The sequence below is a fragment of the Medicago sativa genome, chromosome 7 (genome assembly GCF_051527215.1).
Source record: "Medicago sativa cultivar Bolivia chromosome 7, Bolivia_mono, whole genome shotgun sequence".
NCBI classification, from domain to species: Eukaryota; Viridiplantae; Streptophyta; class Magnoliopsida; order Fabales; family Fabaceae; genus Medicago; species Medicago sativa.
This window is the reverse complement of record NC_140755.1, coordinates 23903709-23930603: the sequence shown is the minus strand read 5'-3', so window position 1 is coordinate 23930603 and position 26895 is coordinate 23903709. Positions and strand designations below refer to the sequence as shown.

The 26895-nt window shown below is 35.5% G+C and overlaps 1 protein-coding gene, 1 non-coding gene and 2 pseudogenes across 2 annotated transcripts; 3 read left to right on the top strand and 1 right to left on the bottom strand.

The window, feature by feature from the left end:
- Positions 1 to 4085: 4085 nt before the first annotated feature.
- Positions 4086 to 5316, top strand: LOC146905020 (putative ubiquitin-conjugating enzyme E2 26). Its single transcript, XM_085726839.1, has 3 exons — positions 4086 to 4219; positions 4321 to 4632; positions 4817 to 5316. The coding sequence occupies exons 1-3, from the start codon at positions 4121 to 4123 to the stop codon at positions 5081 to 5083; spliced, it is 678 nt and encodes a 225-aa protein (XP_085582965.1). The 5' UTR covers positions 4086 to 4120; the 3' UTR covers positions 5084 to 5316.
- Positions 5317 to 6774: 1458 nt separating this feature from the next.
- On the bottom strand, positions 6775 to 8761 carry LOC146905019 (heat shock cognate 70 kDa protein-like; annotated as a pseudogene).
- Positions 8762 to 17946: 9185 nt separating this feature from the next.
- On the top strand, positions 17947 to 18052 carry LOC146905018 (small nucleolar RNA R71). The gene has a single exon (XR_015020924.1). It is a non-coding gene; the product is annotated as a small nucleolar RNA R71 (small nucleolar RNA).
- Positions 18053 to 22235: 4183 nt separating this feature from the next.
- Positions 22236 to 26015, top strand: LOC146905017 (heat shock cognate 70 kDa protein-like; annotated as a pseudogene).
- Positions 26016 to 26895: the final 880 nt, after the last annotated feature.

Sequence of the window (26895 nt, the reverse complement as noted above, 5' to 3'; positions counted from 1 at the left end):
TTGATAGGGCATTTTGTTTGACTTAAGAATTGGCTTGTAAATAAGGTTTAGGGGCGCAGAACAAATGACTACCATAGTTGACTCTGGTGAAATCTCTTACTTATTTGAATGAGAGAAATTAGGATTTTAGTTTGTTTCCACCCAAAAGTTACTTTAGAGATGTGGATGAAAATTTCTTAGTTACTTGAATGAGAGAAATTAGGATTTTAGTTTGTTTCCACATAAAACATATTTTAGAGATGTGAATGAAATCTCTTACTTATTTGAATGAGAGAAATTAGGATTTTAGTTTGTTTCCACCCAAAAGATACTTTAGATGTCGATGAAAATCTCTTAGTTACTTGAATGAGAGAAATTAGGATTTTAGGATTTTAGTTTGTTTCCACCCAAAACATATTTTAGAGACGTGGATGAATGTCTCTTACTTATTTGAATGACAGAAATTAGGATTTTAGTTTGTTTCCACCCAAAAGATATTTTAGAGATGTGGATGTAATCTCTTTACTACTTGAATGAGAGAAATCAGGCTTCAGTTTATTATTTGCACAAAAAGAAAGGAAGGGCGCATACCCCTAAAAGGAACTAAAAAAAATCTTGCATTGGTGGAAAAGGTTTGCAATACATTTTTAAAGGATTCTAATGTTGACTTAAAATTCCCGTTTTAAGTTTAACATATTCCAAATAAGACAATTTATTATTTGAAAATCTGCTCTTTCATGAATGTTACTAAAAGGCAATAATTGTCACCAAAAGGTAGTAATTGTTACTAATAATGTTACTAAAAGTATCACCAAAAGGTAGTAATTGTTACTAATAATGTTACTAAAAGCCATGTTACTAAAATGCTTCAGTAACACAGCCATGCTACTAAATTGATTCAGCAACCCAAAAACATATACACACTTTTAAGTTTCCCTTGTTAGCAAAATTCATGTTATGTTACTAAATTGTTTGAGCAACACAAACACAAATATATAAATCAAACAGCAAAGTAAGCGAGGCTAAATTATTTGTGAAATTCAAGGGACATTTGCTAAATTCAAAAACAAAAAAATTAGATGCTTCCAAAACTCTAAGAAATTAAAACTTAAAATTCAAACTGGAAAGGTCTTGCACAATTTATCTAAACATGGACTAATTGTAAATAACATCAAGGTAAATGGTATCATGTGTCCCAACCATCGGAGCACCCCCTCTGATCTTCACACCTTCACGGAGCCTGCGAGCTTCAACAAACCTTTTCCAACACCCTCCTATCTTGAAGTGTTCATAAGGAATAGTTGCAAAAGTTAGCTCACACACCCATATGTTAGCGCAATCGTCGATAATATTCACAGTTATTTTGAGTGTACCAAGCATTTGCGGAACATTGCCGGTGTAAAGTAGAATCTGCAAAATTAGAAATCCATGTAACTTATATCAACTAAACGGAAAAGGAACAAAAAAAAGTTAAGGAACAAAAATCGGGTAGGGGATACTCTTGTGAAACCTATCAGTCAAGCGTATATCAAACTATCCGTCACCCACAAAAACCAAGGTAATCCAGGCACCAAGACCGATTCCGTAAAAGTCACGAATTGCTTTCCATCCCTTTGTGAGAAAAAAATGCTCTGTTTACTCTGTCGACCAATACTTCAAACTTGTTGGACTTAGGATCAGTCAAGATTGCATAGCGCCCAATTTGATCTCCGAAATCACCGCCAAACATGTTTGGCAAGCACACTGCACCCTAAAAAAAATAACAAACAAAAACATCACAAACATTGATAAAATAGAAACAGTACAAACATTGATAAAATAGGTTTGTTTTGCTTTTCATAAAAAAATAGGGTAATTAGTTTAGTTTAGGTTTCATAAAAAAATAGGGGATATGGTATAATTAGGAAACGATTTTTGTTTTGTTTTTCAACAAAAATAGGTTAATTAGGTTGGAAAGGATTTTGATTTGTTTTTATTAAAAACAAAAATAGGTTTGTTTTACTTTTCATAAAAAAATAGGGATTAGGAAACGATTTTTGTTTTGTTTTTCAACAAAAATAGGTTAATTAGGTTGGAAAGGATTTTGATTTGTTTTTATTAAAAACAAAAATAGGTTTGTTTTACTTTTCATAAAAAAATAGGGTAATTAGTTTAGTTTAGTTTAGGTTTCATAAAAAAATAGGGGATGATTTTCTTTTGTTTTTAATAAAAAATAGGAGCGAAAGTAGGATTGGATTGGATTTAGGAGTGGTCTGTTGTTTTGTTCAAAGGAATAGGAGTGATTTGTGCTTTTAGAGGTAGTACAGTAATATTAAGCATTAGGTTAGGTTAAAATTAGGGCAAAATTTAGCTTCGGTTAACTTTCATGTAGATAAAATGATTCAAACTCTTTAAAAGGATCACTCTTCTCACCCACTCTTCCACCTTCTCTCTTTCTTTCACTGATTTTCGTCACACACCGTACAAATGTTTCATTTGATTAAGGATTTTGCTTCTTCATGGACGCTGATGTTGTTGAAATTCCTCCTCCAAATCACAAATACCCTCCCAGAGCAAAAAAAAACACAAGAAACAGGTTTCAAACATTTTTTTTTTTATTTCTTTCTCAAATTCTTATGAGGCTTTGTTTTTTTTTTTTGTTCCTTTTATCTCATCTGGTGTCTTGATTTCAAAGTTTTGTTTTTTCATTAAAATCTTAAACATGGCTTTCACTTTTCGACCATGATCATTTTTCGTACCCTGATTTTTCCATTCTATTTTAAAGCAATACCTTTGCTAATTCATACTACTACTGCTCTTATGATTTTGATTAACTTTTTTTTGTTTGTTGCTTCATGTGAGTGTTGTTAGTAGTAAAATGTTTTGATAGCAACCTAGAAAAATCATTTAGGCTCTTACACGAGTGAGTTTGTGAGAAATAAAGGAAATAAAGTAAGGTTTTTGTTGGTTTATCAAGATATAGTTTTAAAGTTTGAGGAGGTTCCTTCCTTTGGTACCCTTTGTTGTTATGAAGCTATTGGTACCTTTAAAATAAAGGGAAATAAAGGGCTATATTTGACTACAAGTTCCATTTTATTTTATCCATGTTTTATAAATGTTTCTAAAAGTCTATCTTTTTCTTTACCAACAAATAATCATTTTTTGTTACTTTTGTAGTCCATTGTCCGTGATGTGATTGACATTGACGACAGTGACGACAACGATGATGATTTAATGGTACTTGGTCAAATATCTCGTAAACGTAACAAGGGGAAGGCACTTCTAGCCATTCATAAGGGTCATGGTGATCAACAAGTCGTGGTTTGTATAAGATGTTATTTGCTATTCTTGCACTATAATATTGATATTATATTTTTCAACTTTTAAATGACTATATCATTTTGTTTGCAATCCTTTTAAGAGATCGTCTGGTTTTACTTTTTCGCAGCCTCACATGGAAAAAGTTGGAAGAGTTAGTGGAATTTAGTCTTTTAATCGTCAAACTTCGGTATCACAAAATTTAATCAATCTTGACGGCGAAGGTTCTGATCCATCATTGGATGATGATGACTACCTTCATATGTTTTCAGCTGCCCCTAATAAGAAGAAATCAAGTGCATCACAGAGGCTTAGGCGTGGCCAATCACCGATGAACCTGAAAATGACAGTTACTGATAAACCCGAAAGTGAAACTCTGAGGAAACTTCGAAGTTTTAAGCAATTTGACACTGTCACTGATATTTCAGACCATTACTATATTAAAAAAAAAATCCTCCATGAAGCATGTTAGTTTTTTATTTTTATATTTTTTTTAAATTCATTTAAAGAACTTTGGTTCAGTTCTGATCTTGATTAAATGGATTTACCTATTACCATGAGCAGAATCCGAAGAGTTGGGCTAAAAAAATCTAGGATGAGTGATTTTGGAGAAGCATTTGCCGGGTGAGTTTAGTATTCTTGATGCTAAATATCTTGTACTATTTTCAATGTCATATCACACATCACATGTAGTATCCAATTTACTTTTTCAAGCTGATGGACTTTACCATATGGTTTGTATCCAATCCTTATGGATAGATTGCCAAAATTTTCCTGGCGGTGTTTTGAAATTGGAATCAAAAACTTAGACATATCATAGAGTGAAACCTGCTTCTGGCATATCATGAGGGCTGTGATTATTGGAGCACAAGGGACTCCTTACCATGACGGTCTTTTCTTTTTTGATGTATACTTTCCCCCTGAATATCCCAATGAACCCCCGGTACGTGGTTGAAAATACGTTATGTGACTCACTTTATTTTCTTGTTCACTCTTTCTAATTCAATTCTGATAAACGGGGTGATTTTTTTTTTTGGGTGGCAGGAAGTCCACTACCACTCTGGTGGTCTTCATATCAATCCAAATTTGTATGAAAATGGCTATGTATGCCTCAGTCTACTTAACACCTGGGATGGCGACCACGATGAGATGTGGACTCCAGGTGTTTCGACAATGCTTCAGGTTCTAGTCTCCATACAAGGTCTAATCTTGAATGCAAAGCCTTACTTTAATGAGCCTGGATTTGAAGACAGTAGTGGCTCACGAGATGGTGAAAAGGAGGCCCTGCGGTATAATGAGGATACATTCATTCTATCGGTGAGGACAATGACATATATGATAAGAAGTCCTCCTAAGGTTTGGTTCTACTCTTGGTTCATTTCTTTTATATCTCTAAAACTAGAAAATTTTGTTGGTTTCATTGGTTTTTATATTTTCTAATATAAAAAGGTTATAATATAAACAGTCATCGCTAAGTAGTTAAAATATTTTTCCTTTCTTGGGGTTCAAGCAACTGATTTAAGTCATTTTCTGTTTTCAGAATTTTAAAGACCTTGTTATGGGGCATTTCTATAGCAGAGCACATCATATTCTAGGGTCATGTAAAGCATACATGGAAGGTGTTCAAGTTGGTTGTTTCGACAAAGGCGGGGTTCAAAATGTTAACAAGGGTAAAGGAAGGCACTCATCTAAATTGAAGGCTGGTTTAGTTGGATATGTGAAAACTCTTGTCCAAGAGTTTGAAAAAATTGGAGTCAAGGACTGTGAGAAATTCAAGTCTCCGCCGGCACCAACCTGCTGGAAGTGATTGGCTGATCAAGGAACATTCTTTTTCAAAACCCAATTTCTAGACTAAGATATTAAAAGCTTATTACATTAACTGCATGCAAGTTTTTGTTTTTAACATTTAGTTAAAATCTTAACATAGTTGTATATACTAGTTTGGTTGGATTGCGTTAGCGGCGACCTTAAGCAGCTCGAAAGACCTCAACGCTTATTTCCGCCTTGCTCTATGTTTAATTTTTTTTTATTTTAAATGCTTATTATATGGTCAAAACTTACAAATTGTTAATTATGTGCTTAACACGTCGACAATTTAATAAACGTCACACTTAACATCGTTTATAGCTCCGTATTTCTGTTACTTGCGAAGACAAAAAACACGATCACTTCCCTCTTGTTACCCCCCTCTTGGTATAAACAAAAAGGATATAGCGGAGTGGGACACCAAATCCCAGGGCACAAACACACTTCCACCTTTCGCAATGACGGTAGCATCTTTTGTGCCTTTTTGATGAAAATCATTGAAATAAGCAGGCACAATAACGACTACAATCTTGACAGATTACAAAATTTCTCTGCAATCTCGTGCTTGGTAGTATCTTTTGTGGCTTTTCGTTGAAAATCATTGGAAAAGTGTCTTTGTGCAGAAAATCTCATTCTGTCCCGTACAAAGAAGCACGAGATTGCAGAGAAAGAGACGAAAAAATAAGAATATTATAGAACGAAAAATGGCTGTTTTACACCCTTTGTTTTTTTGTGTGTGATGTGTTTGATAAGTGTCAAAATTACCTATTTTCACCTATATAATTTAAGACATTTATTGACTTGTTTGATAAAAAAACACAATTCTCCCTACAAGCGTAAAGTTACTCTAGCGCATTGTCATTTACCGAAATCTATAAAAGGGCAACTCAATCTCATTTTGAACCATTCTATCATCATTCAAAAGAGAGAAACATAGAGGCTTGAGGAACAATGGTTTACACCAGGGTGGAACCATTTTATCTCTTAATCTGTTGTATGTTACAATGAATATGTGTAACTAACTCTCTCATTATGTTGGGAATAGACATATTTAATTATGATTTTAATGTGAATACTTGATCTAGATGGTTATATATAAATTTTGTTTCATTATATCGATGTTTCTATATCTGCATTTAACGCTTTTCCAACGTTATACTCCAAATCTGATCATTAAAGTGCTAGATATAGTCTTTTTATTTAAGGGACATGGAATATAAGCATTTGTAGATGCTAGTCACGGGAAATTGAGTTAAGTTTACAATCACACACTATTGAAATGTAATAACATTTGATTAGTTAACTAAGCGAGACATCAAAAGCTACGGGATAAAACAGATCTCTGGCTATGTGCGAGACATCTAGATGTATGTTGAACGATAGATGAAAGTATAACTGAAACACTACAAGTATATAATCGATCAAAGGAAAGACTTTAATTATAGGATTAACTAATGAAACTTGATTCCAATACAACTTTTTAAATCGTGATATTTCATCATCTGCTACTTTGTTACCTAAACAAACATCTTATAAACCCTAACATAAATATCGATAATCTATAAATACTTTGGTACTGCAGTAAGAATTTATCATTGTTGTGTGTTGCACCAAAGAAGCAAAACGAAGAACTCCAATATTATACATTAAGTAGCTGAAATTCATAAAAGAAATGAAATAACTAAAAGATTATTAATATGAATAAGAATCCAAATCACTTTACTCATCAGAGTAACCTTTGTTGATCTTGTCCAAAGCAGAACCAAAGATGCTCTCAAGCTCTTTCTGAAAGTCAACAAACTCAGATGTTTCCTTGTGCTCGTGGTCATCAAGCAAACCTTTTCCTTTTGTGATTGCAGAATTGATATTTATATGGTCTAATGGAGAAAGATTGGAAGTAACACTATCATCCTTCATTACTTTCCTCATATTGTAAAGGTAATCATCCAAAGCATTCATCGCTTTAACTTTCTTCGTATATTTCATATCTTCCGCCTTGAAATTCTCAGCTTCTTGAATCATTCTCTGAATTTCATCAGTTGATAGCCTTCCCTTTTCATTTGTTATTGTAATATCTTTCCTATTCCCACAGGTTTTATCCTTAGCAGACACGTTTAAAATACCATCAACATCTATAGAAAAGCATACTTCGACAGAAATATCGCCTATAGGAGCAGGAGGAATTGAGAGCCTAAACTTTCCCAACAAGTTGTTCTCACTGGCTTTTAATCTCTCACCCTCATAAACCCTAATCGACATACCGGAAACGCCATCTTCACTTGTAATATAAACTTTTGTCCTCTTGACAGGAATGGAGGTGTTTCTTGGAATCACCACATCCATTAAATCTCCTCTTACAGACATACCTAGAGACAAAGGTGTAACATCTTGCAGCACTAAGTTTGGAATATTCTTAATGCTTTTGCAAAGCAAAGCAGCCTGAACAGCTGCACCATAAGCAACAGCTTCATCAGGATTTATGCTCACACAAAGGTCCTTACCCTTGAAAAAGTTTTGCAATTGTTGTTGCACTTTGGGAATCCTAGAAGATCCACCAACAAGTACAACATCATCTACACTACTTTTGTCCATCTTAGCATCAGTAAGACAACTCTCGACAATCTCTAAACACTTTTCAAAGAGATCCATGTTGAGTTGCTCAAACTTGGCTCTAGTGACTAACGAATGGAAGTCAATTCCCTCGTATATAGCGTCTATGTCAATTGTAGCCTCAATATCAAACGACAATGTCCTTTTAGCCCTCTCACATGCAGTTCTCAACCTCCTAAGGGCCCTCGGGTTTCCACCAATGTCCACTTTGTTCTTCCTCTTAAACTCCATCACTAAATGGTTCAGCATTCTGTTATCAAAGTCCTCTCCTCCTAGGTGAGTATCTCCGGCAGTAGCTATTACATCAAAGCTATCATTTGTGAGTGTAAGAAGAGACACATCAAAAGTGCCACCGCCAAGATCAAAGATGAACACATTACGTTTTCCAACATTATTTGCTCTCTTTTGTAGGCCATATGCAAGGGCAGCAGCAGTTGGTTCATTGATTATCCGCATTACATTCAGTGCAGCAATAGCACCAGCATCTTTGGTGGCTTTTCGCTGATAATCATTGAAATAAGCAGGAACAGTAACTACTGCATTCTTGACAGGTGACTCCAAAAACTTCTCTGCAATCTCGCGCATCTTCACGAGTATCATAGATGATATTTGCTCGGCACAAAAACGCTTTTCCTCACCCTTATACTTAACAATGATCTCAGGCTTGTCATCAGAACCAGCAACAACCTTAAATGGCCACAACAGAATATCATTCTGAATAACAGAATCGCTATATTTTCTTCCAATCAATCTCTTTGCATCTGCAACAATATATGTTTATTTTATCATCATGAAAGCTGAGAAGAAAATTAATATATAAATTATTGAGAAAGATAAAAGAAAAAGTACCAAAGACAGTGTTGGTTGGGTTTGAGGCAGCCTGATTTTTGGCAGCATCACCAATCAATCTTTGAGAATTAGTAAAAGCAACACAAGAAGGTGTTGTTTTGTTTCCTTGATCATTGTGAATTATTTCGACACGATTAGTTTGTTCTTGCCATACTCCAACACATGAGTAAGTCGTGCCAAGGTCAATTCCTATAGCAACTCCTTTGTATTTTGTTGCCATTGTGCTTCGACTGAATGAAACCGTGAGTTCTAACTTTGGAAAAGATACCAAACTAGTGAGATTAGGTTAGTCTGACCTAGGTCAAACTCTATTTAATATAGAGAAATACTAGGTTTTTTTACAACGACTTTCTTTTTGAGTGAACTAGTTTAGAGCCCCACGTTGGCCGGATTAGATATTAAATAAGTTTTTGTGCACGAATACACTTGTAAGTATGCTAAATTGAATTTATTTAAATTTACAATTATAATAATATCTTAAAAATAATTATAAATGGTGAGATGAATGTCCAATGCAAGAATAAAAAGTGTAACATATAATCAACAATGAATTAGTCCAAGTAGTAAGAGTTTTGGGTCTCTTTAAACATGTGGTCATGGGTTTGTTTCGTGGCTCATGCGTATGAAAAAATTGATTGAAAGGGAAGAACCCACCATTTGCGCCCCACCGATTCCTGACGGAGATTGGTCATCACTAATGATGGTGGAATTTGTGTACATATATCATGGTTAACCAAAAAAAAAGTATTACGAATAAATAGACAAAAGACATATAAATTAACTCCTTGAAAAAAATTATACGGCTTCACAATGCTTATAGTCTTATAAAATATTATATATTCATAGGAAAGTGGTTTAAATTTATGGTTGTTATTAGAAATTAAGATACTTTTTTATCTCATAACATATTACATCAATCAACGTAGAATGATATTGTTTTTTTTTTTATAATAACAAATATTGATATTTTGTAACATTATCGCTTCACACAGTGCATTGAATTATAATCCCTTAGAATACCACCAACAACAAAATTAAATAAATATTAGTATAGGAAAATAATTAAGTTAATGTGAAATCATGTCAGTAAAAGTTTAACGAAGAAACAAATTTAATGCATGTTCTATCATCCATAAAAATCACATCGATTAAATATATGTGATCTCCTTGGAATTCGGCATTCTCCACATTCTAATGATCCTAATCTTGGGTCTCAATATTTTATATTTAGAGTCATAATAATGTTAATAAAGTTTCTCCAAAAAAAAATCAATAGTATATGAATTTTTTTTTTATAGAAGTGATATTTGTCAAACCTGAAGAATGAGAAAGGTTGATTTCAAATGTGTAATTCTACTTGTGCTAAAATTATGTGAATAGTTGTTTAGCGAAAATCCCTTAATTTATAGTCCTAAAAATATGTGAGTAGTTAAAATTTGAATTGGCATATGATGCTAAAAGATAAAGAAATAACAAATAATTTAAGCAATTTAAAATATAACAAAAACCTTTAAAAGAAAGAAAAAGATACAATATATGTAGTTTGTTGAGACATTTATGTTACATAAAAAATATTAAATAAAATATACTAAAAATTTGAAAAATATTTAAAAAATAATAAATTTATTGAAATAAACTATGATAAAGTAAAATAAAACAACTTTGTAGAAAGTATTATATGAAAAAAATCTTCCAGATACCTTATGCTTCAAATTCACAACTCTTACCAACAGGGCACTGATGCTATTGGTGACATGTGATTGCTTCAATGTTATGTATTCAACGCAAATATTGGGTCCTATTTCTTTCAAACTCACAATCTCTAAATCATATCTCACCATCATGCAATTGCACCTAACAACCATAACATCACCCTTTTTGGCGGGCATAATTAATTTTTATGAAAAAAAAGGTCTGCAAGGAATTGAATCAGGTAGCACATGGAAAATTCATTTTTTTAAGTCACTAACATCATTGTAATTTTTTTTTATAGCAGTTCCTTTTCATAATAATTTTTTCTTTCGATAGATAGATATGGATATGTAGAGATTATTTATATGCTAAGTCGTGTCCCTTGTGGTTCCATGTTAGCTGGATGAGATATGATAGACGTTTGGCAAGTGCACCAAATACTATCGAAGTAGTAAAAATATTGATCCCACGAGGACTGTTTTTAACTTCAATAATTCAATCGCGTTATAAAAATAGGATGTATAAAAGTTTATTTTAGTTTGCCACTAGGCAGTAGATTTGGTTTGATTTTATGAAATAAAATAAAATAATTAGATTTGATTAAGAAAATATGGAGAGAGATGAGATCAGGTCTGTCGAATCCTCTATGTTTCCCCTAATTGGTTACTGCACCTATTGTTACTAATGATTTTCTAGTTTCACGATAGTTAACAAATTAGCCCTAATCAATCCCTTGAGTTAGGACCCTCTTCTTAAACTACAGCCCCTAATTCCTTAGGTGGTCTAATAATCCTTGAAGGTTTTATGAACGTTAACCTGATATCACTAACAAACGATTATCCATTCCTAGACTAACCATGTTTATTAGAACAATTCAATTAGGTCTAAGTCGAAAGCTATGGTCAGTAGTCATTCGATCTCACAAAATCATGTTTATATTTGATCAGGATATAAAAAGCATTAAGAACAATTGAATTGAATAAAGACTAGAAATTCATTAATAAACAATAGAGTTTCACAGCAACATATGATCAATTAGGGTTACATAGATTCATCTCTGACCTAATCTCTAAGAGATTTAGCTACTCATAATTGAGTTTACAAATAGCATAATCAATGAAAGAATTAAAACATACATAAACTGGGTTAGAGATGATGAAATCCTCTCCGCTGCAGCCTTCTGGGTGTTAAAATCGCACTTTAGCTCTCCAAAATCGTCCTCTCTATGTTTGAGAGTAAGTTGGGCTTAAATAGGCAACTTCTGGATCGGCCACAATCGCATTGTGATTTTCAAATCGTACCACGATGGCTTCTTTGAACCCTAATTTCCTTAAAAGCCCTTCTTGAAATCGTATTGCGATTGGCTGGATCGTATTACGATCCAGCACCTTCAAAAACATGCTCTCTGACTTCAAGAAATCGCAATACGATTCCAAAATCGCAGTACGATGGCTTCATTCCAGTTCTTCCAAATTTGATGCTTTTAACTGCTCCTGGACACTTAATGTTGCTTAGAACTCTATCAAAATGTCAAAATAAGTCCTAAAAATTACGTAATGACAGCATGTCATCACAACCCCAAACTTAAACCATTCCTTGTCCTCAAGGAATTTGCTTGCAACAGTGACAAACGACAGTAAAATAACAGTTACCTGACAAAACGATAGTACCCAAAAGTTCATTCTCCTTCTAGCTAAAGATGAGCTAGTTTGACTTGTTCGCATCCACCAATTCACAACTCCTCACATCAAATTAAAATAGGGTTCTACCAGTCGACATGCAGGTCTACATCTTACCATACGCTTGAAAAGTTTCTAAACATCAATCAAAGTCAATATCATTACACACTTTTGAGGTCTTTAGGGTTATAACGGGGCTTAGGTGAAAAGTGGGATATATTTGGATAAGTAGGCTATACAAAATTTGAGTTAGGCATTCCTACGGAAGTTTAAAGCACAAAATTCAATCCTTCATTCATTCACCTTGTGGAATAACAATCAATGCAAAGGAACTAGAGAATATTTTTAACATTTAGGGACAATCGAGTTTGAAGTTACTCGGATTTTCAATGTTTTGTCCCTTTCTTTTCATCATTCATCATCATTTTTTTTTCATACACCATTTTTGTGTATATTTCTCATAACAATTCTTTTTCTTTCATTTTTGCTCTCTTATTCTCTAGTACCCCCACCCCAAACTTAATTGGTTGCAAATTCCAATAGCAACCCCAAACTTAGTCTTTAGCAACATTCTACAATGCCTTAACCCAGAAAATACATTAAGGGACAAATCCTAAAAGTCTCTAGGCTTGTAATGTAGTTTGTCACCGAACAAAAAGTTCTAATCCTACCGGCTCACAATTGGTTAAGAAAGGATAATTATATAACAATTAAAACAGGGTAGGCTTTAAAAAGGCTCACAGGACCAAGCACTTGTGCCTCAGTGTGTAATTAACAAAGACCAATCAATAATAGAGAAACAATGCAAGTTCTAGAAATGTAGTTGCATGGAAAACTAATCTAAATATAAGTAAATTGAAAAACAAGATTTGGCAATGAACCTTATGGCTGAGATTTCTGGGAGTATGTGACTACCTAGCAACGCCGTACACTTCGCCTTTGAATCAAGTCACCCCTCCTTTAGAACTTTTGGAATACCGTTTCATCAAACAACTGTTACTAAACTGTAAAGAGTCAACTAACAAACAAATTCGTCAATAATAAACAAGTGCAGGAGCAATTACAATAGGGAAATGAGTTCAACGGACTTTGACATAAAAAGAAAATGAAGAAAATACTTCAAAAGAAAAATAAGCGGAAATAAAGCAAATTTAGTGGGTTGCCTCCCACCCAGCGCTTCTTTATCGTCACTAGCTTGACTGCTAAGGATCCTTAGAGGTCCTTCAGAATGAGTCCCACCCTTCCTTTTGGTAGGTTGCCACCTAGGTATGGCTTAAATCTTTGTCCATTCACTTTGAAACTTCGATCTCCTTCAGGTGTTACTAGTTCAACAGCTCCATACGGTGACACACTTTTGACCAAGAATGGTCCAGACCATTTTGACTTGAGCTTCCCAGGAAACAACTTCAACCTGGAGTTATACAACAAAACTAGTTGTCCACAGTTAATATCCCTAGACACTAAGTTTTTGTCATGATACCTTTTTGTCCTGGCTTTATAGATGAGCGCATTTTCATACGCTCTAAGCCTCATCTCCTCAAGTTCATTAAGTTTCAAAATTCTTTTCTTACCAGCTGCTACTTGATCAAAATTTAAGGCCTTAATGGCCCAATAAGCTTTATGTTCTAGCTCTACTGGAAGATGACATGCCTTTCCATAGACTAACTGATAGGGTGAGAACCCAAGATGAGTCTTAAAAGCTGTCCTATATGCCCAAAGTGCGTCATCTAATTTCCTAGACCAATCTTTCCTATTTGACGCAACTGTTTTCTCTAGGATTTGTTTCAGCTGTCGGTTTGAAACCTCTACTTGACCACTTGTTTGTGGGTGGTAGGGAGTTGCAATTTTGTGCTTAATGTTATACTTTTTGAGCACATTTTCAAGAAAATTATTGCAAAAAAGCTTCCCCCCATCACTGATCAATACTCTAGGGGTTCCAAACCTAGTGAAAATATTCTTTTGAAGGAAGTTGATAACAGTTTTGGCATCATTAGCGACACATGGTATCGCTTCAACTCACTTTGTGACATAATCAACACAGACTAGAATATGGAGATAAGAGTAAGAGGAAGGAAATGGACCCATGAAATCAATACCCCAACAATCAAACGGTTCAACTTCAATGATCCCTTTTAGAGGCATTTCATTCCTCTTTGATATGTTACCTGTCCTTTGGCATCTGTCACATCTTGTGACAAAGTCGTGGCAATCCTTGAAAAGGGTGGGCCACCAGAATCCACTTTGCAAGACTTTTGCAGCTGTTCTTTGTCCACTATGGTGGCCTCCATAAGCTGAGCTATGGCAATGCCACATAATACTATGTGCTTCCTCACCTGCAACACAACGTCTAATCAAACCGTCAGTACCTATTTTAAACAGATATGGATCATCCCACAAGTAGTGGTTTGCATCTTTGAAGAACTTTTTCCTCTGAGGATAGGTCATATCATCAGGAACTATGTTACCGGCCTTAAAGTTTGCCATGTCAGCAAACCAGGGTCTTTCTCCAATAGCAAACAGCTATTCATCTGGGAACTCGCCCTTGATGGCCTTCTCCTTCTTTGTTACCTCATCATTCTCCAGTCTTGAGAGGTGATCAGCTACCACATTCTCGACTCCCTTCTTGTCACGGATCTCAAGATCAAATTCTTGCAATAATAGGATCCACATTAACAGCCGAGGTTTTGAATCCCCTTTGGTCAAGAGATATTTAAGAGCTGCATGATCTATAAAAACAATAACTTTGGAGCCTATTAGATAAGAACGAAATTTTTCCAATGCAAAGATTACCGCAAGCAATTCCTTTTCAGTTGTGGAATAGTTAACTTGATTTTCATTTAAAACCTTGCTTGCATAGTATATTGCATGGAAAAATTTGTTCTTGCGTTGGCCTAGGACTGCACCAACAGCATAATCACTTGCATCACACATAAGTTCAAAAGGTAAATCCCAATCGGGTGCAATGATTATTGGTGCAGTTACCAACTTTATTTTAATCAAAGAAAAAGCATTTAGACATTCAGAATCAAAATTAAACTCGTTTTCTTTGACCAAGAGGTTACAGAGGGGTTTGGAAATTTTAGAAAAGTCTTTTATGAAACGCCGATAGAAACCGGCATGCCCCAAGAAACTCCTTACTCCTTTAACATTAACAGGTGGAGGAAGTTTCTCTATAACCTCTATTTTGGCTTGGTCCACTTTAATGCCTTTAGCACTTATTTTGTGCCCCAAAACTATACCTTCAGTTACCATAAAATGACATTTTTCCCAATTCAAAACAAGGTTAGTTTCGGTGCATCTTTTAAGTACAACATTTAAATGGAACAAGCATTGATCAAAAGACTTACCAAAAACAGAAAAGTCGTCCATAAATACCTCAATGTTCTTCTCTATCATATCAGAGAAGATGGAGAGCATACACCTTTGAAAGGTTGCCGGCGCATTACATAGCCCAAAGGGCATCCTTCGATACGCAAACACACCAAATGGACAAGTGAAGGCAGTCTTTTCTTGATCTTCCGGAGCCACCGCAATTTGATTATACCCCGAATACCCATCCAAGAAGCAATAAAAGGCTTGGCCAGCCAATCTCTCAATCATTTGATCCATAAATGGTAATGGGAAGTGGTCCTTTCTTGTTGCTGTATTCAACCTCCGGTAGTCTATACACATTCTCCAACCAGTGACGGTACGGGTGGGTATCAATTCATTTTTTTCATTAGCCACCACCGTCATTCCTCCTTTCTTGGGCACTACGTGAACTGGACTTACCCATGAGCTATCTGAGATGGGGTAGATCATACCTGCATCTAGTAACTTCAGCACCTCTTTCTTCACTACTTCCTTCATTGTGGGGTTAAGTCTTCTTTGAGGTTGAACCACTGGTTTGTATTCAGCCTCCATGTGTATCTTGTGCATGCAATAAGCTGGACTAATACCCTTCAAATCAGAAATGTTTCACCCCAAAGCTCCTTGATTATCCCTTAACACTCTCATCAATTTTTCTTCCTCCAAAGGTGTCAAGGTATTGCTGATGATTACTGGTTTAGAAGCGTCTTTGGTGAGGAAAACATACTTCAAGTGAGAAGGAAGTTCTTTTAATTCTGGATTTTTCTCTCCTTCTCCACTTAAAATAGGAGCATCCATTGAGTACTTACCCATTAACTCTTCTATTTTTACCGGTCCCAACTCTTGTTTGCTTGCTTCAAGTTGCTTGACACAATCACTTACTTCAAGATCTTCATCTGCATCACAACTTGCTATAGAATTCACAATTGCACGTTCAAGAGGTTGTGTTGGTTGGTATTCACAAGAGTCATCTCTAACTATTTCTTCAACAACATCAATCCGGTAACACTTGGGGTTTTCATCTTTGTGCTTCATTGCCTCAAAGATATTGAACACTACCTGCTCCTTATGGAACCTCAACATTAACTCTCCTTTCTCAATATCAATCAAAGCACGACCAGTTGCAAGGAAAGGTCTTCCTAGAATGAGTGGCATTTCTTCATCTTCAGCCATATCTAAGATCACAAAATCTGCCGGAAATACCAAGTCATTAACCTTGACTAGCACATCTTCAAGTATACCGAAAGGATAAGAGATTGACCGATCAGCTAAAGTAATGGTCATTCTTGTTGGTTTTGGCTCCCCACACTTAAGTTTCTTCATCATTGAAAGAGGCATCAAGTTGATACTTGCTCCCAAGTCACATAAAGCTCTACTAATGTCTACCGGTCCAATTGAACAAGGGATAGTAAATGCACCAGGATCCTTCAGTTTAGGTGGCAGCTTCTTTTGAAGAATGGCACTACAATTCTCAGAAAGTGCTATGTTCTCATCATCCTTAGGCTTCCTTCGTTTAGTCAACAAGTCTTTCATGAACTTAGCATACAACGGCATTTGATCAAGAGCTTCGCCGAAAGGGATAGTCACTTGAAGTTGTGAGAAAAGTTGCATGAACTTCTTGAATTGACCTTCATCCTTTTCTTTCTTTGAAAGGTGAGGGTATGGAAGCTTCACATATGATGGAATAACTTGTGGTTTGTCTCCATCTTTCAATATTTGACTCTTCGACTTCCTCAAGATTGAATTTTCATCAATTAACTTCTCACTTTTTTCTCCCTCTATTTTTTTCTTCCTTTCATTTTCAACTACTCCATGATCATTTTCTTTTTCAACTACACCCTCATCATTTTTTTCAACTTCATCATTTTCCTCTACCTCAACTACTACATCATCAACCTTCTTTGGAGCTTTTAAGACTAAAGGTGTCAAAACCTTTTTGCTCCTCAATTCTATAGCATTACAAGACTCATTCTTAGGGTTGTCTTTAGTGTTACCTGAGAATCCGCCTTTGATTTGTTCAGCCAATTGCTTAGCTAATTGCCCCAACCGAGTTTCAAGCATCTTCCTAGAAGCTTCATTGTTCTTTCTTTCAGCTTCTTGACTTTTCTTCATCTCTTCAAAGTTGTCTTGAGTCATCTTCATAAAGTTCATCATAGTTTCCTCAAGAGCTGATGGCTTTCTTTGTTGTTGTTGAGGAGGAGTAAGCATCTGAGAATTCAAAGCGTTGTTATTAGAATAGCTTAGATTGGGATGCTTGTTGATTCCTGGAGTGTAGTACTGATTTTGCCTTTGATATCCCCCCATGTAGTTAGCTTCCTCACTTGATCCTTCTGGTACACATTCACCATTAGGATGTTCTTCACCACATAGATCACACTTGATTGCAGCCACTTGTTGTTGCTTATGAGCCAAAGTGAAACCTTGAAACTCCTTAGTTAGAGCTTCGATTTGTTTGTTCATAGCTGCTTGGTTAGCAAGGATAGCAGTTTGTTCACTCACCCCAAACACTCCTCTTTCCTTCTTCTTAGCTTCAGCACGATACTCATTTCCAGCCATGTTTTCTATTAGAGCTTGGACTTCATGATCAGTTTTGCTCTTGAGACTACCTCCACCGGAAGCATCTAAGAACATTCTAGTGTTTGGTGTTACCCCCTCAGTGAAGATTTGGAGGTATTGTTTCTCGGTGAACTCATGATTAGGGCATCTCTTAAGAAGCAAATTGAATCGCTCCCAAGCATCATATAAGGACTCACCTTCTCCTTGCTTGAAGTTAGAGATCTCCATCTTCTTTTCCCAATATTTAGACATAGGGAAATATTTCTCAAGGAACTTCAGCTCTAACTCTTCCCATGTTTGAACAGTCCCGTTTGGTATTGTTAGCAACCAATCTTTTGCTCTTCCTGTCAAGGTGAAAGGAAATAGCCTTAGTTTCTTTTGTGCTTCAGTCACGGTGGCTGGTTGCACACAAAACTCGCAAGTTTCAGCAAAGCGGCTCAAGTTTTCATGAGGACTCATAGCTTCAGTCCCATCGAATTGCTTGTCCCTCAAACCGTTGAGGACAGTTGTCTTGATGTCGAAAGCTACGGGGTTAGCTGGTTGAAAAGTATGGGTCAGTTGACCGCGATGAGTGGCTAACCCGTAGTCTCCAAGCTTAGGTCTCGGTGGTACAACTCCTTCACCTTCCATAGTTGCAGATTTAGGAGAAGAGATCGTTTCAGATTCAGTTGAGAGTGGCTCCGGTATTTGTTCTCGAACACCCGGTGGAACGGACTGAGCTAACCTTTGCGACCGGACAGCTTTCCGAAGTGCTCTAGCAGTTCTTTCAATTTCCGGATCGTACTCTAAGTCGTCTGAGCTCTGTTTACCTCGCATAAACAGCAAAATACCTTAGTAGCACTGCACAACGCAAGGTAATCAAGTGAATATGAAAACAGAAAAATAAAAATTAAAAACAGAAAATTAAATTGCAGAAATCCTAAATTATAACGTAATTGCCTTGTTGAAATAAATCAACAGTCCCCGGCAACGGCGCCAAAAACTTGATAGACGTTTGGCAAGTGCACCAAATACTATCGAAGTAGTAAAAATATCGATCCCACGAGGACTGTTTTTAACTTCAATAATTCAATCACATTATAAAAATAGGATGTATAAAAGTTTATTTTAGTTTGCCACTAGGGAGTAGATTTGGTTTGATTTTATGAAATCAAATAAAATAATTAGATTTGATTAAGAAAATATGGAGAGAGATGAGATCAGGTCTGTCGAATCCTCTATGTTTCCCCTAATTGGTTACTGCACCTATTGTTAGTAATGATTTTCTAGTTTCACGATAGTTAACAAATTAGCCCTAATCAATCCCTTGAGTTAGGACCCTCTTCTTAAACTACAGCCCCTAATTCCTTAGGTGGTCTAATAATCCTTGAAGGTTTTATGAACGTTAACCTGATATCACTAACAAACGATTATCCATTCCTAGACTAACCATGTTTATTAGAACAATTCAATTAGGTCTAAGTCGAAAGCTATGGTCAGTAGTCATTCGATCTCACAAAATCATGTTGATATTTGACCAGGATATAAAAAGCATTAAGAACAATTGAATTGAATAAAGACTAGAAATTCATTAATAAACAATAGAGTTTCACAGCAACATATGATCAATTAGGGTTACATAGATTCATCTCTGACCTAATCTCTAAGAGATTTAGCTACTCATAATTGAGTTTACAAATAGCATAATCAATGAAAAAATTAAAACATACATAAACTGGGTTAGAGATGATGAAATCCTCTCCGCTGCAGCCTTCTGGGTGTTAAAATCGCACTTTAGCTCTCCAAAATCGTCCTCTCTATGTTTGAGAGTAAGTTGGGCTTAAATAGGCAACTTCTGGATCGCCCACAATCGCATTGCGATTTTCAAATCGTACCACGATGGCTTCTTTGAACCCTAATTTCCTTAAAAGCCCTTCTTGAAATCGTATTGCGATTGGCTGGATCGTATTACGATCCAGCACCTTCAAAAACATGCTCTCTGACTTCAAGAAATCGCAATACGATTCCAAAATCGCAGTACGATGGCTTCATTCCAGTTCTTCCAAATTTGATGCTTTTAACTGCTCCTGGACACTTAATGTTGCTTAGAACTCTATCTAAATGTTAAAATAAGTCCTAAAAATTACGTAATGACAGCATGTCATCAAGATACTTTCCGAAAGGATGACCCAGACGACGACAAGAGGATAGTGGCGGAACCAGACAAAAAAGTTGGGGTGACCGCCATCAAAATAAACTAAAATATATAAATCATATTGCATACAACACATTTAAGTTGTTATAAACCAAAATCGATCATTCAAAATTTAAACTACATAATATATAAAGTCGATCATTAAATATTCAACGTGATACTTTACGCTTTCCGAATGACTTGAAATCATCAATAATTGGCGAGCCTCGAAAAGGAAATGTTGAAGATGAAATAACAAATTAATCTTCTCTTGATCACTAATATCTATGGGAGACAAAGCACAACTTAGAGTCAACAATTTCATTGCTTGCTTACTAAATTTGCTATTTAACTCTTGTAATTGTTTTTCTATGGTAGTAAAAAAAAATCAGCTCTAAAATAATGTTCTATTGTTACCCGATTCTCTTCAAAGCGAGAACGCCCAAATCTTATTGTTCAATGACAATCATTGAGATCAGGAATCTCAATACCATGATTTTCACACAAGGTTGCTTCTATCTTAATCGATCCAATAAAACAATGGAAAGATTTTTAAATTGCATGCTAACTTTTCTTAGATGGGGTATAAAAAAATTTCCAAGGTATAATTTTTTTTTTATTTTTAAGATGGGGTGGCCATGGCTCCCCCATGCCACCTCCCGTTTCCGCCATTGCAAGAGGAGTTCTGAGTCTAGTATGATTGATAGGTATTTTAGTCAGATAGTTAGTGAGATGTTTTGGGACTACTCCACTCGACCATTCCATAAAGTCAACTCATATGATAGTGTATGCCACACGATAACTTTATTAATAATTGAACATGCTAATATGATTTAATCCATGATAATATACAAACTGTTGTGATCGTAATATTCCCCCGATCACTATCACCTTAAGATAGGTGGAGCTCACTAAGACATTATACCTCATCCAATCCTTTTATTTCGTTTTAGATACGTAGGTTGTTCGTGATAAAGGTAAGCAGAAGGGAGTTGAGTGATATATGTGCTACATAGTCTCATGTTTACCACTTGGTTTGTATAATGTACATCATCTGGTCACTATTATAATAAAAAATCAACATTTTAGATTCATTCAATTAATGATGTATACAATATTTATTATATACCATAAACATGTAAAAGAATTATAACATGTTTATTGACGCAACCGGTGTAATACTTTGGTATTTTCAAGATTGCCGTAGTATAATCATCAAATGCATTAAGTACACACGTTTTTATAAAAAATTATCATTTAAGACTTTTAAAGAGTTCCCCGGAAGCACTCGTTAACATTTCCTTTAACATTTCTCTTTGCTAAACACGAGTAACATATTTATAATTTGGGTCTTACTAACGCATGTCTTAAAGAAATTATTTAAAGAACACACAAAAGAAACTTTGTCTTGAAAATACAAGTCTAAACATATGTAAAAGTCATAACCACACAATTTTCAATATGAAAAATTACTAATTTTACATGTTTAAACATTGCTCCAAGGGCATTTGTAGCACTTCCCTAATTTTTATCATAGGGATGCACTAAACGTTTCTTCAGCCAGGAAGTCAAACCGTTGTGAGCATTGTTCTCAAAATCCCGACTTAAATCCTAAAATCCAGGATTTTGCGACTTTCTTCACCTTCAACGACTCAAATCCATAGTAGAATCCTAAAATAAGCAAAATCCATGGATTTTGATTGCGATTTTACGATTTCTTATAAACTAAGTCATTTATGACTATATACCATTTAGAACATATATTTAGTATTATTTTTTTTTTGGTAAAATTCATCGATTTTGATTGCGATTTTACAATTTTCTATATCGATTCTACAAAATCCTTGAGTAAAATCCTTTGATTTTGATTGTGATTTTACGAGTCCCCATTTTGCTATTCCCTTTCGACCTAAAGTAAAGTCCCGTTTTGACAACCTTGGTTGTGAGTACATTTATCGGGGATGAATTTTCGTTATGTGTGCCAATTATTACGGTAGCATGAGAATAATATAGAGAAGAATAACGAAAAGTCAAGAAGTAAACACCGTTGATAAACTTGTAAACTTAACTGATCATGAAAAGTCATTGGTTCTGATATAGGAAGATAGTAATTAAATTCATTTTATTCAATCAAGATACATGCATGCTGCCACATTATTTAGCCAATTTTCATACTCCCCATGATGAAAACCATTAAACCCGACAGTAGTATTCTCCAAAAATATACTTCAATCACTTGAGTGAGAATGGCAAAAAATTACAAGGGTCCAGCGATTGGAATTGACCTTGGAACAACTTATTCATGTGTAGCAGTTTGGCAGAGCCAAAACAATTGAGCAGAGATTATTCACAATGATCAAGGCAACAAAACCACTCCTTCTTGTGTCGCTTTCACTAACTCGCAACGATTGATTGGTGAAGCTGCCAAAAATATGGCTGCAACTAATCCAACCAACACTGTTTTCAGTAACTGATCTTGATCTTTTATCTTCCACAATAGTTTATGGATTATAGTCAATTATAGTAATTATTATTACTATTTTTCACTACAAAATGAAAAACAAAAATTAGCAAGCGAAATTTAGAGAGGGAAAACATGAAATCCCTCTCTAATTCCGTCACTAAAATTTGAGATTAGGGAATTGCTGCGGGATTTCATTTTTTGTCTAATTTTGATTTTTCATGCAGTGTTTGATTTGCTGTCGTGAGAACAAAACAATTTATAACAATAATACTTTCATTATGCAGATGCTAAGAGGTTGATTGGTTGGAAATATAGTGATTCTGTTATTCAGAATGACATACAATTATGGCCATTTAAGGTTGTTGCTGGTTCTGATGACAAGCCTGAAATCATTGTTAAGTATAAGGGTGAGGAAAAGCGTCTTTGTGCGGAGGAAATATCATCCATGATCCTTACAAAAATGCGCGAGATTGCAGAGAAGTTTTTGGAGTCATCTGTGAAGAATGCAGTTGTTACTGTGCCTGCTTATTTCAATGATTCTCAGCGAAAAGCAACCAAAGATGTTGGTGTCATTGCTGGACTGAATGTAATAAGAATAATCAATGAACCAACTGCTGCTGCTCTTGCATATGGTCTTCAGAAGAGAGCTAATTGTGTTGATCAGAGAAATATTTTCGTCTTTGATCTTGGCGGTGGAACTTTTGACGTGTCTCTCCTCACAATTAAGAATAATGTCTTTGATGTAAAGGCCACTGCCGGAGACACTCACCTTGGAGGTGAGGACTTCGATAACAGAATTGTGAACTATTTTGTTAAAGAGTTCAAGAGGAAGCATAATAACGACATTAGTGGAAATCCAAAGGCTCTTAGGAGGTTAAGAACCCCTTGTGAGAGGGCAAAGAGGACACTTTCATTTGATACTGAAGCCACAATTGACATAGATGCCTTATACGAGGGTAATGACTTCCATTCATCGCTCACTCGGGCCAAGTTTGAGCAACTTAACGAGGATCTCTTTGAAAAATGTATGAAGACTGTTGAGAGGGTTCTTAGTGATGCTAAGATGAAGAAGAGTGGTGTGGATGATGTTGTTCTTGTTGGCGGTTCTTCTAGGATTCCCAAAGTGCAACAACTGTTGCAAGACTTTTTCAAGTGGAAGGAACTTTGCATGAGCATCAATCCTGATGAAGCTGTTGCTTATGGTGCAGCCGTTCAAGCTGCTTTGCTTTGCGAAGGCACTACGAGTTCTCTAAACTTGATTTTCCGAGATGTCACTGATGTAAGATTTTTCCTACATGTCATATAACTATGTACACGTGAGTATATATAGGATCGTTTCCACAGGGAGTTACGTTAATCATAAGCATTTTCACAATAGTTCACATTAAGGGTTTGGATATAATTTGTTTGTTTGTAACACTATATCCATAGATGACACTAAAGTAAAAACGAGAGGGGATCGAACTATTTCGCTTGCGGTATAAGATAACGAGCAAGCATAACAGCAGCAATCTCTCGATCGATTAACAGACTCTAGCTTTATAACCAATATTATTACAATCATTTCTACAATATCCTTCGTGTCCAAAGCGACATCGTTATTTCCAAGTTAGCGTTTAAACATTCGTGTCCAAATTCCTTAAACGATAACAAAGTCGATCGGATAACTTAATCGACCGTGTCCAGCCTGATTAAGTATCCGAAAGCATAAAAATCTTGATTAAAAGTAATTATCAAAGGTTTACAAGCTTGTCAAGAGTGATATAACATAAGATAGATTGTTATTCTAGTTCTAGATTCAAGAGTTTGTGTCCAAATCATCTTGAATCTCTTTGAAAGCATTAAAAGCAAGAATAACAACAATATTGACTCATTAAGCTAGAACCTTATATATTAAAAGATCAAAAGATTACATAATAGCTTGGTTGTTACCTCAATACTACATAGAAGGTGATAGTTACACATAGACATGTAAACTAATGCAAGGAATGAAGGAAAGATGAAGATTCCATGCCAAGATCCTTGATGTCTCAATGAATCTAGGGTTGAATCTACTCCTTAATCACTTGCTTTGTGTTTCTCTCTATGAAATAGCTCTAACCTCTCTCTAGAAATGTATAAAATGTTTCAATGGAATAGTGAATACCTAAAAGAGAGGTAAGAATGCTATTTATATGTGCCTGTGTTTTTGTACCTACGCTAATAGCGCAGATTACGCTAATAGCGTGGTATGTCGGCCTATAATCTGGCCAATGGGCTTGTGCCACGTTGGCCTTGCCCTGCTTCTACGCTTCAGCTACGCTAATAGCGTGGTCCTCTGGAGCTTCTACGCTTATAGCGTAACCCACGCTAATAGCGTGTTTCTTCATGACAGCCACGCTCCAGGTGCGCCTATGGCGTATCTCTCGGGAGCTTGTACGCTAATAGCTCAGAATACGCTATTAGCGTACTCTTCAAGAGTGCTCCAAAACCTACGCCCCAGGTACGCTAATGGCGTATCTCTCTGACCTTGGGCATTTCTTCATCACGCTAATAGTGTAGGACACGCTAATAGCGTAGGACATTGAACTTTGACGTTTCTTGCTCCTTGCTTGTATTTTCCTGCACAAAAAGGGTAGAATAAGGCTCAAAAGCATAAATGACATATTTACACAATAATTGGAGTTTTCCATAAAGAATCTTGCAAAACAAGTCACTAAAATGCCTAAACTCCTATATGAAATATATCACTTTTAAACACTTATCAGTCACCCCGTTGTCTCTTGGCAACTCGATAAAAGGTGATATCATGGATGTTTTGATTCCCAGGAACTCGACCATTCCTGTCAAGAAAACAAATACTTATTCCACGGTGGAAGATGACCAATCAAGCGTCATAATTAATGTTTATGAGGGTGAGAGATTAAAAGCCAGTGAGAACAACTTGTTGGGTTTGTTTTATTTTTCAATTCCTCCTGCTCCTCGAGGCCAGATTCCTATCGAAGTATGCTTTTCGATAGATGTTGATGGTATTTTAAACGTCTCTGCTAAGGAAGAAACCTTTGGGAATAAGAAATATATTACAATAACCAACGAACATGGAAGACTCTCAACGGAAGAAATTCAAAGAATGATCAAGGAGGCTGAGAATTTCAAGGTTGAAGACTTGAAGTTCATGAAGAAAGTTAAAGCAATGAATGCTTTGGATGATTACCTTTACAATATGAGGAAAGTAATGAAGGATGATAGTGTTACTTCAATGCTTACCCCATTCGACCAAATGAAAATCAATTCGGCGATATTAAAGGGTAAAGGTTTGATCGATGGCCATCATTACAAAGAAACATCTGAGTTTGTGCACTTTCTGAGGGAACTTGAGAGCATCTTTGAGTCTGCTTTGAACAAGATCAACAAAGCTTACTCTGATGAGGAAAGTGATTCTGATTCTTATTGATAATCTTTTAGTTATTTCATTTGCTTTTATGAATTTCATTTTCTACATTTATAATGTTGGATATGTTTGTTTTGCTTCTTGATTACATATTTTGAGGAAATATGATATTTTGGGCTTGTTTCTTATAAACTTATTTGTTTCATAGTGTCAACAGATTTGACATTGAGCATGAAATACACTGAAATCTTTATAAAATAGTAGTAATACTACAATTTTAATAAAAACTGCAATATAATCATAGCAATTCAGCTCTCTGAATCTTATATTGACCAGAAAGGTTTTATTATATCTGCAAGGAAATGAGATGTTACATACCATGTAATAATAGGAATTGGATTAAAATAATTTACAAGCAATTTATACATTAAGCATGGACTAAACCAATTTCTAGGACTAAACAATAAAATAACAGAAATGGACGTATCAAATAAGTAAGATCCTTGACCACTCCATGTTTGATATTGGAGTTCATCTTTAGAGCTATGGAAAGTCTCCGTAAATTTACTGAAATTATTTATCATTGCCTGCAATCTAAATTTACTTATGGAAAGTCTTATGGGATGATTATTTATTGCTCAAAAGCCTAAGTAGTTGGCAACATGTTGGTTTTTACTGAATTTCAAAAGTATTTTTCACTAAAACACAAAACTAAAGAAATATGCTTTATAATTTCTGTTTTTGTTTTAGCACTATCACATCACCGCCAATGATCGTCAACCACCACACAGACTACCACCGACCACCACTCTGACAACCATCAATCACCATTTCAACCACCGATCAATTTTGTTTTACGTCCTTAGCTTGACGCATTTTGAAGAAATCATGGCTCGATTAGTGAAATCGTCGTCAAACACCGATCAATTTCACCACCGAAGTTGGGCTTAAGCCTTTGCCCATTAACAGTCCAGTTGGCTTTGGTGACTGGGTCCTCAAGTTCAACAGCTCCGTACGGTTTGACCTCTTTAACCATGAAAGTTCCGGACCACTTAGACTTCAATTTGCCCGG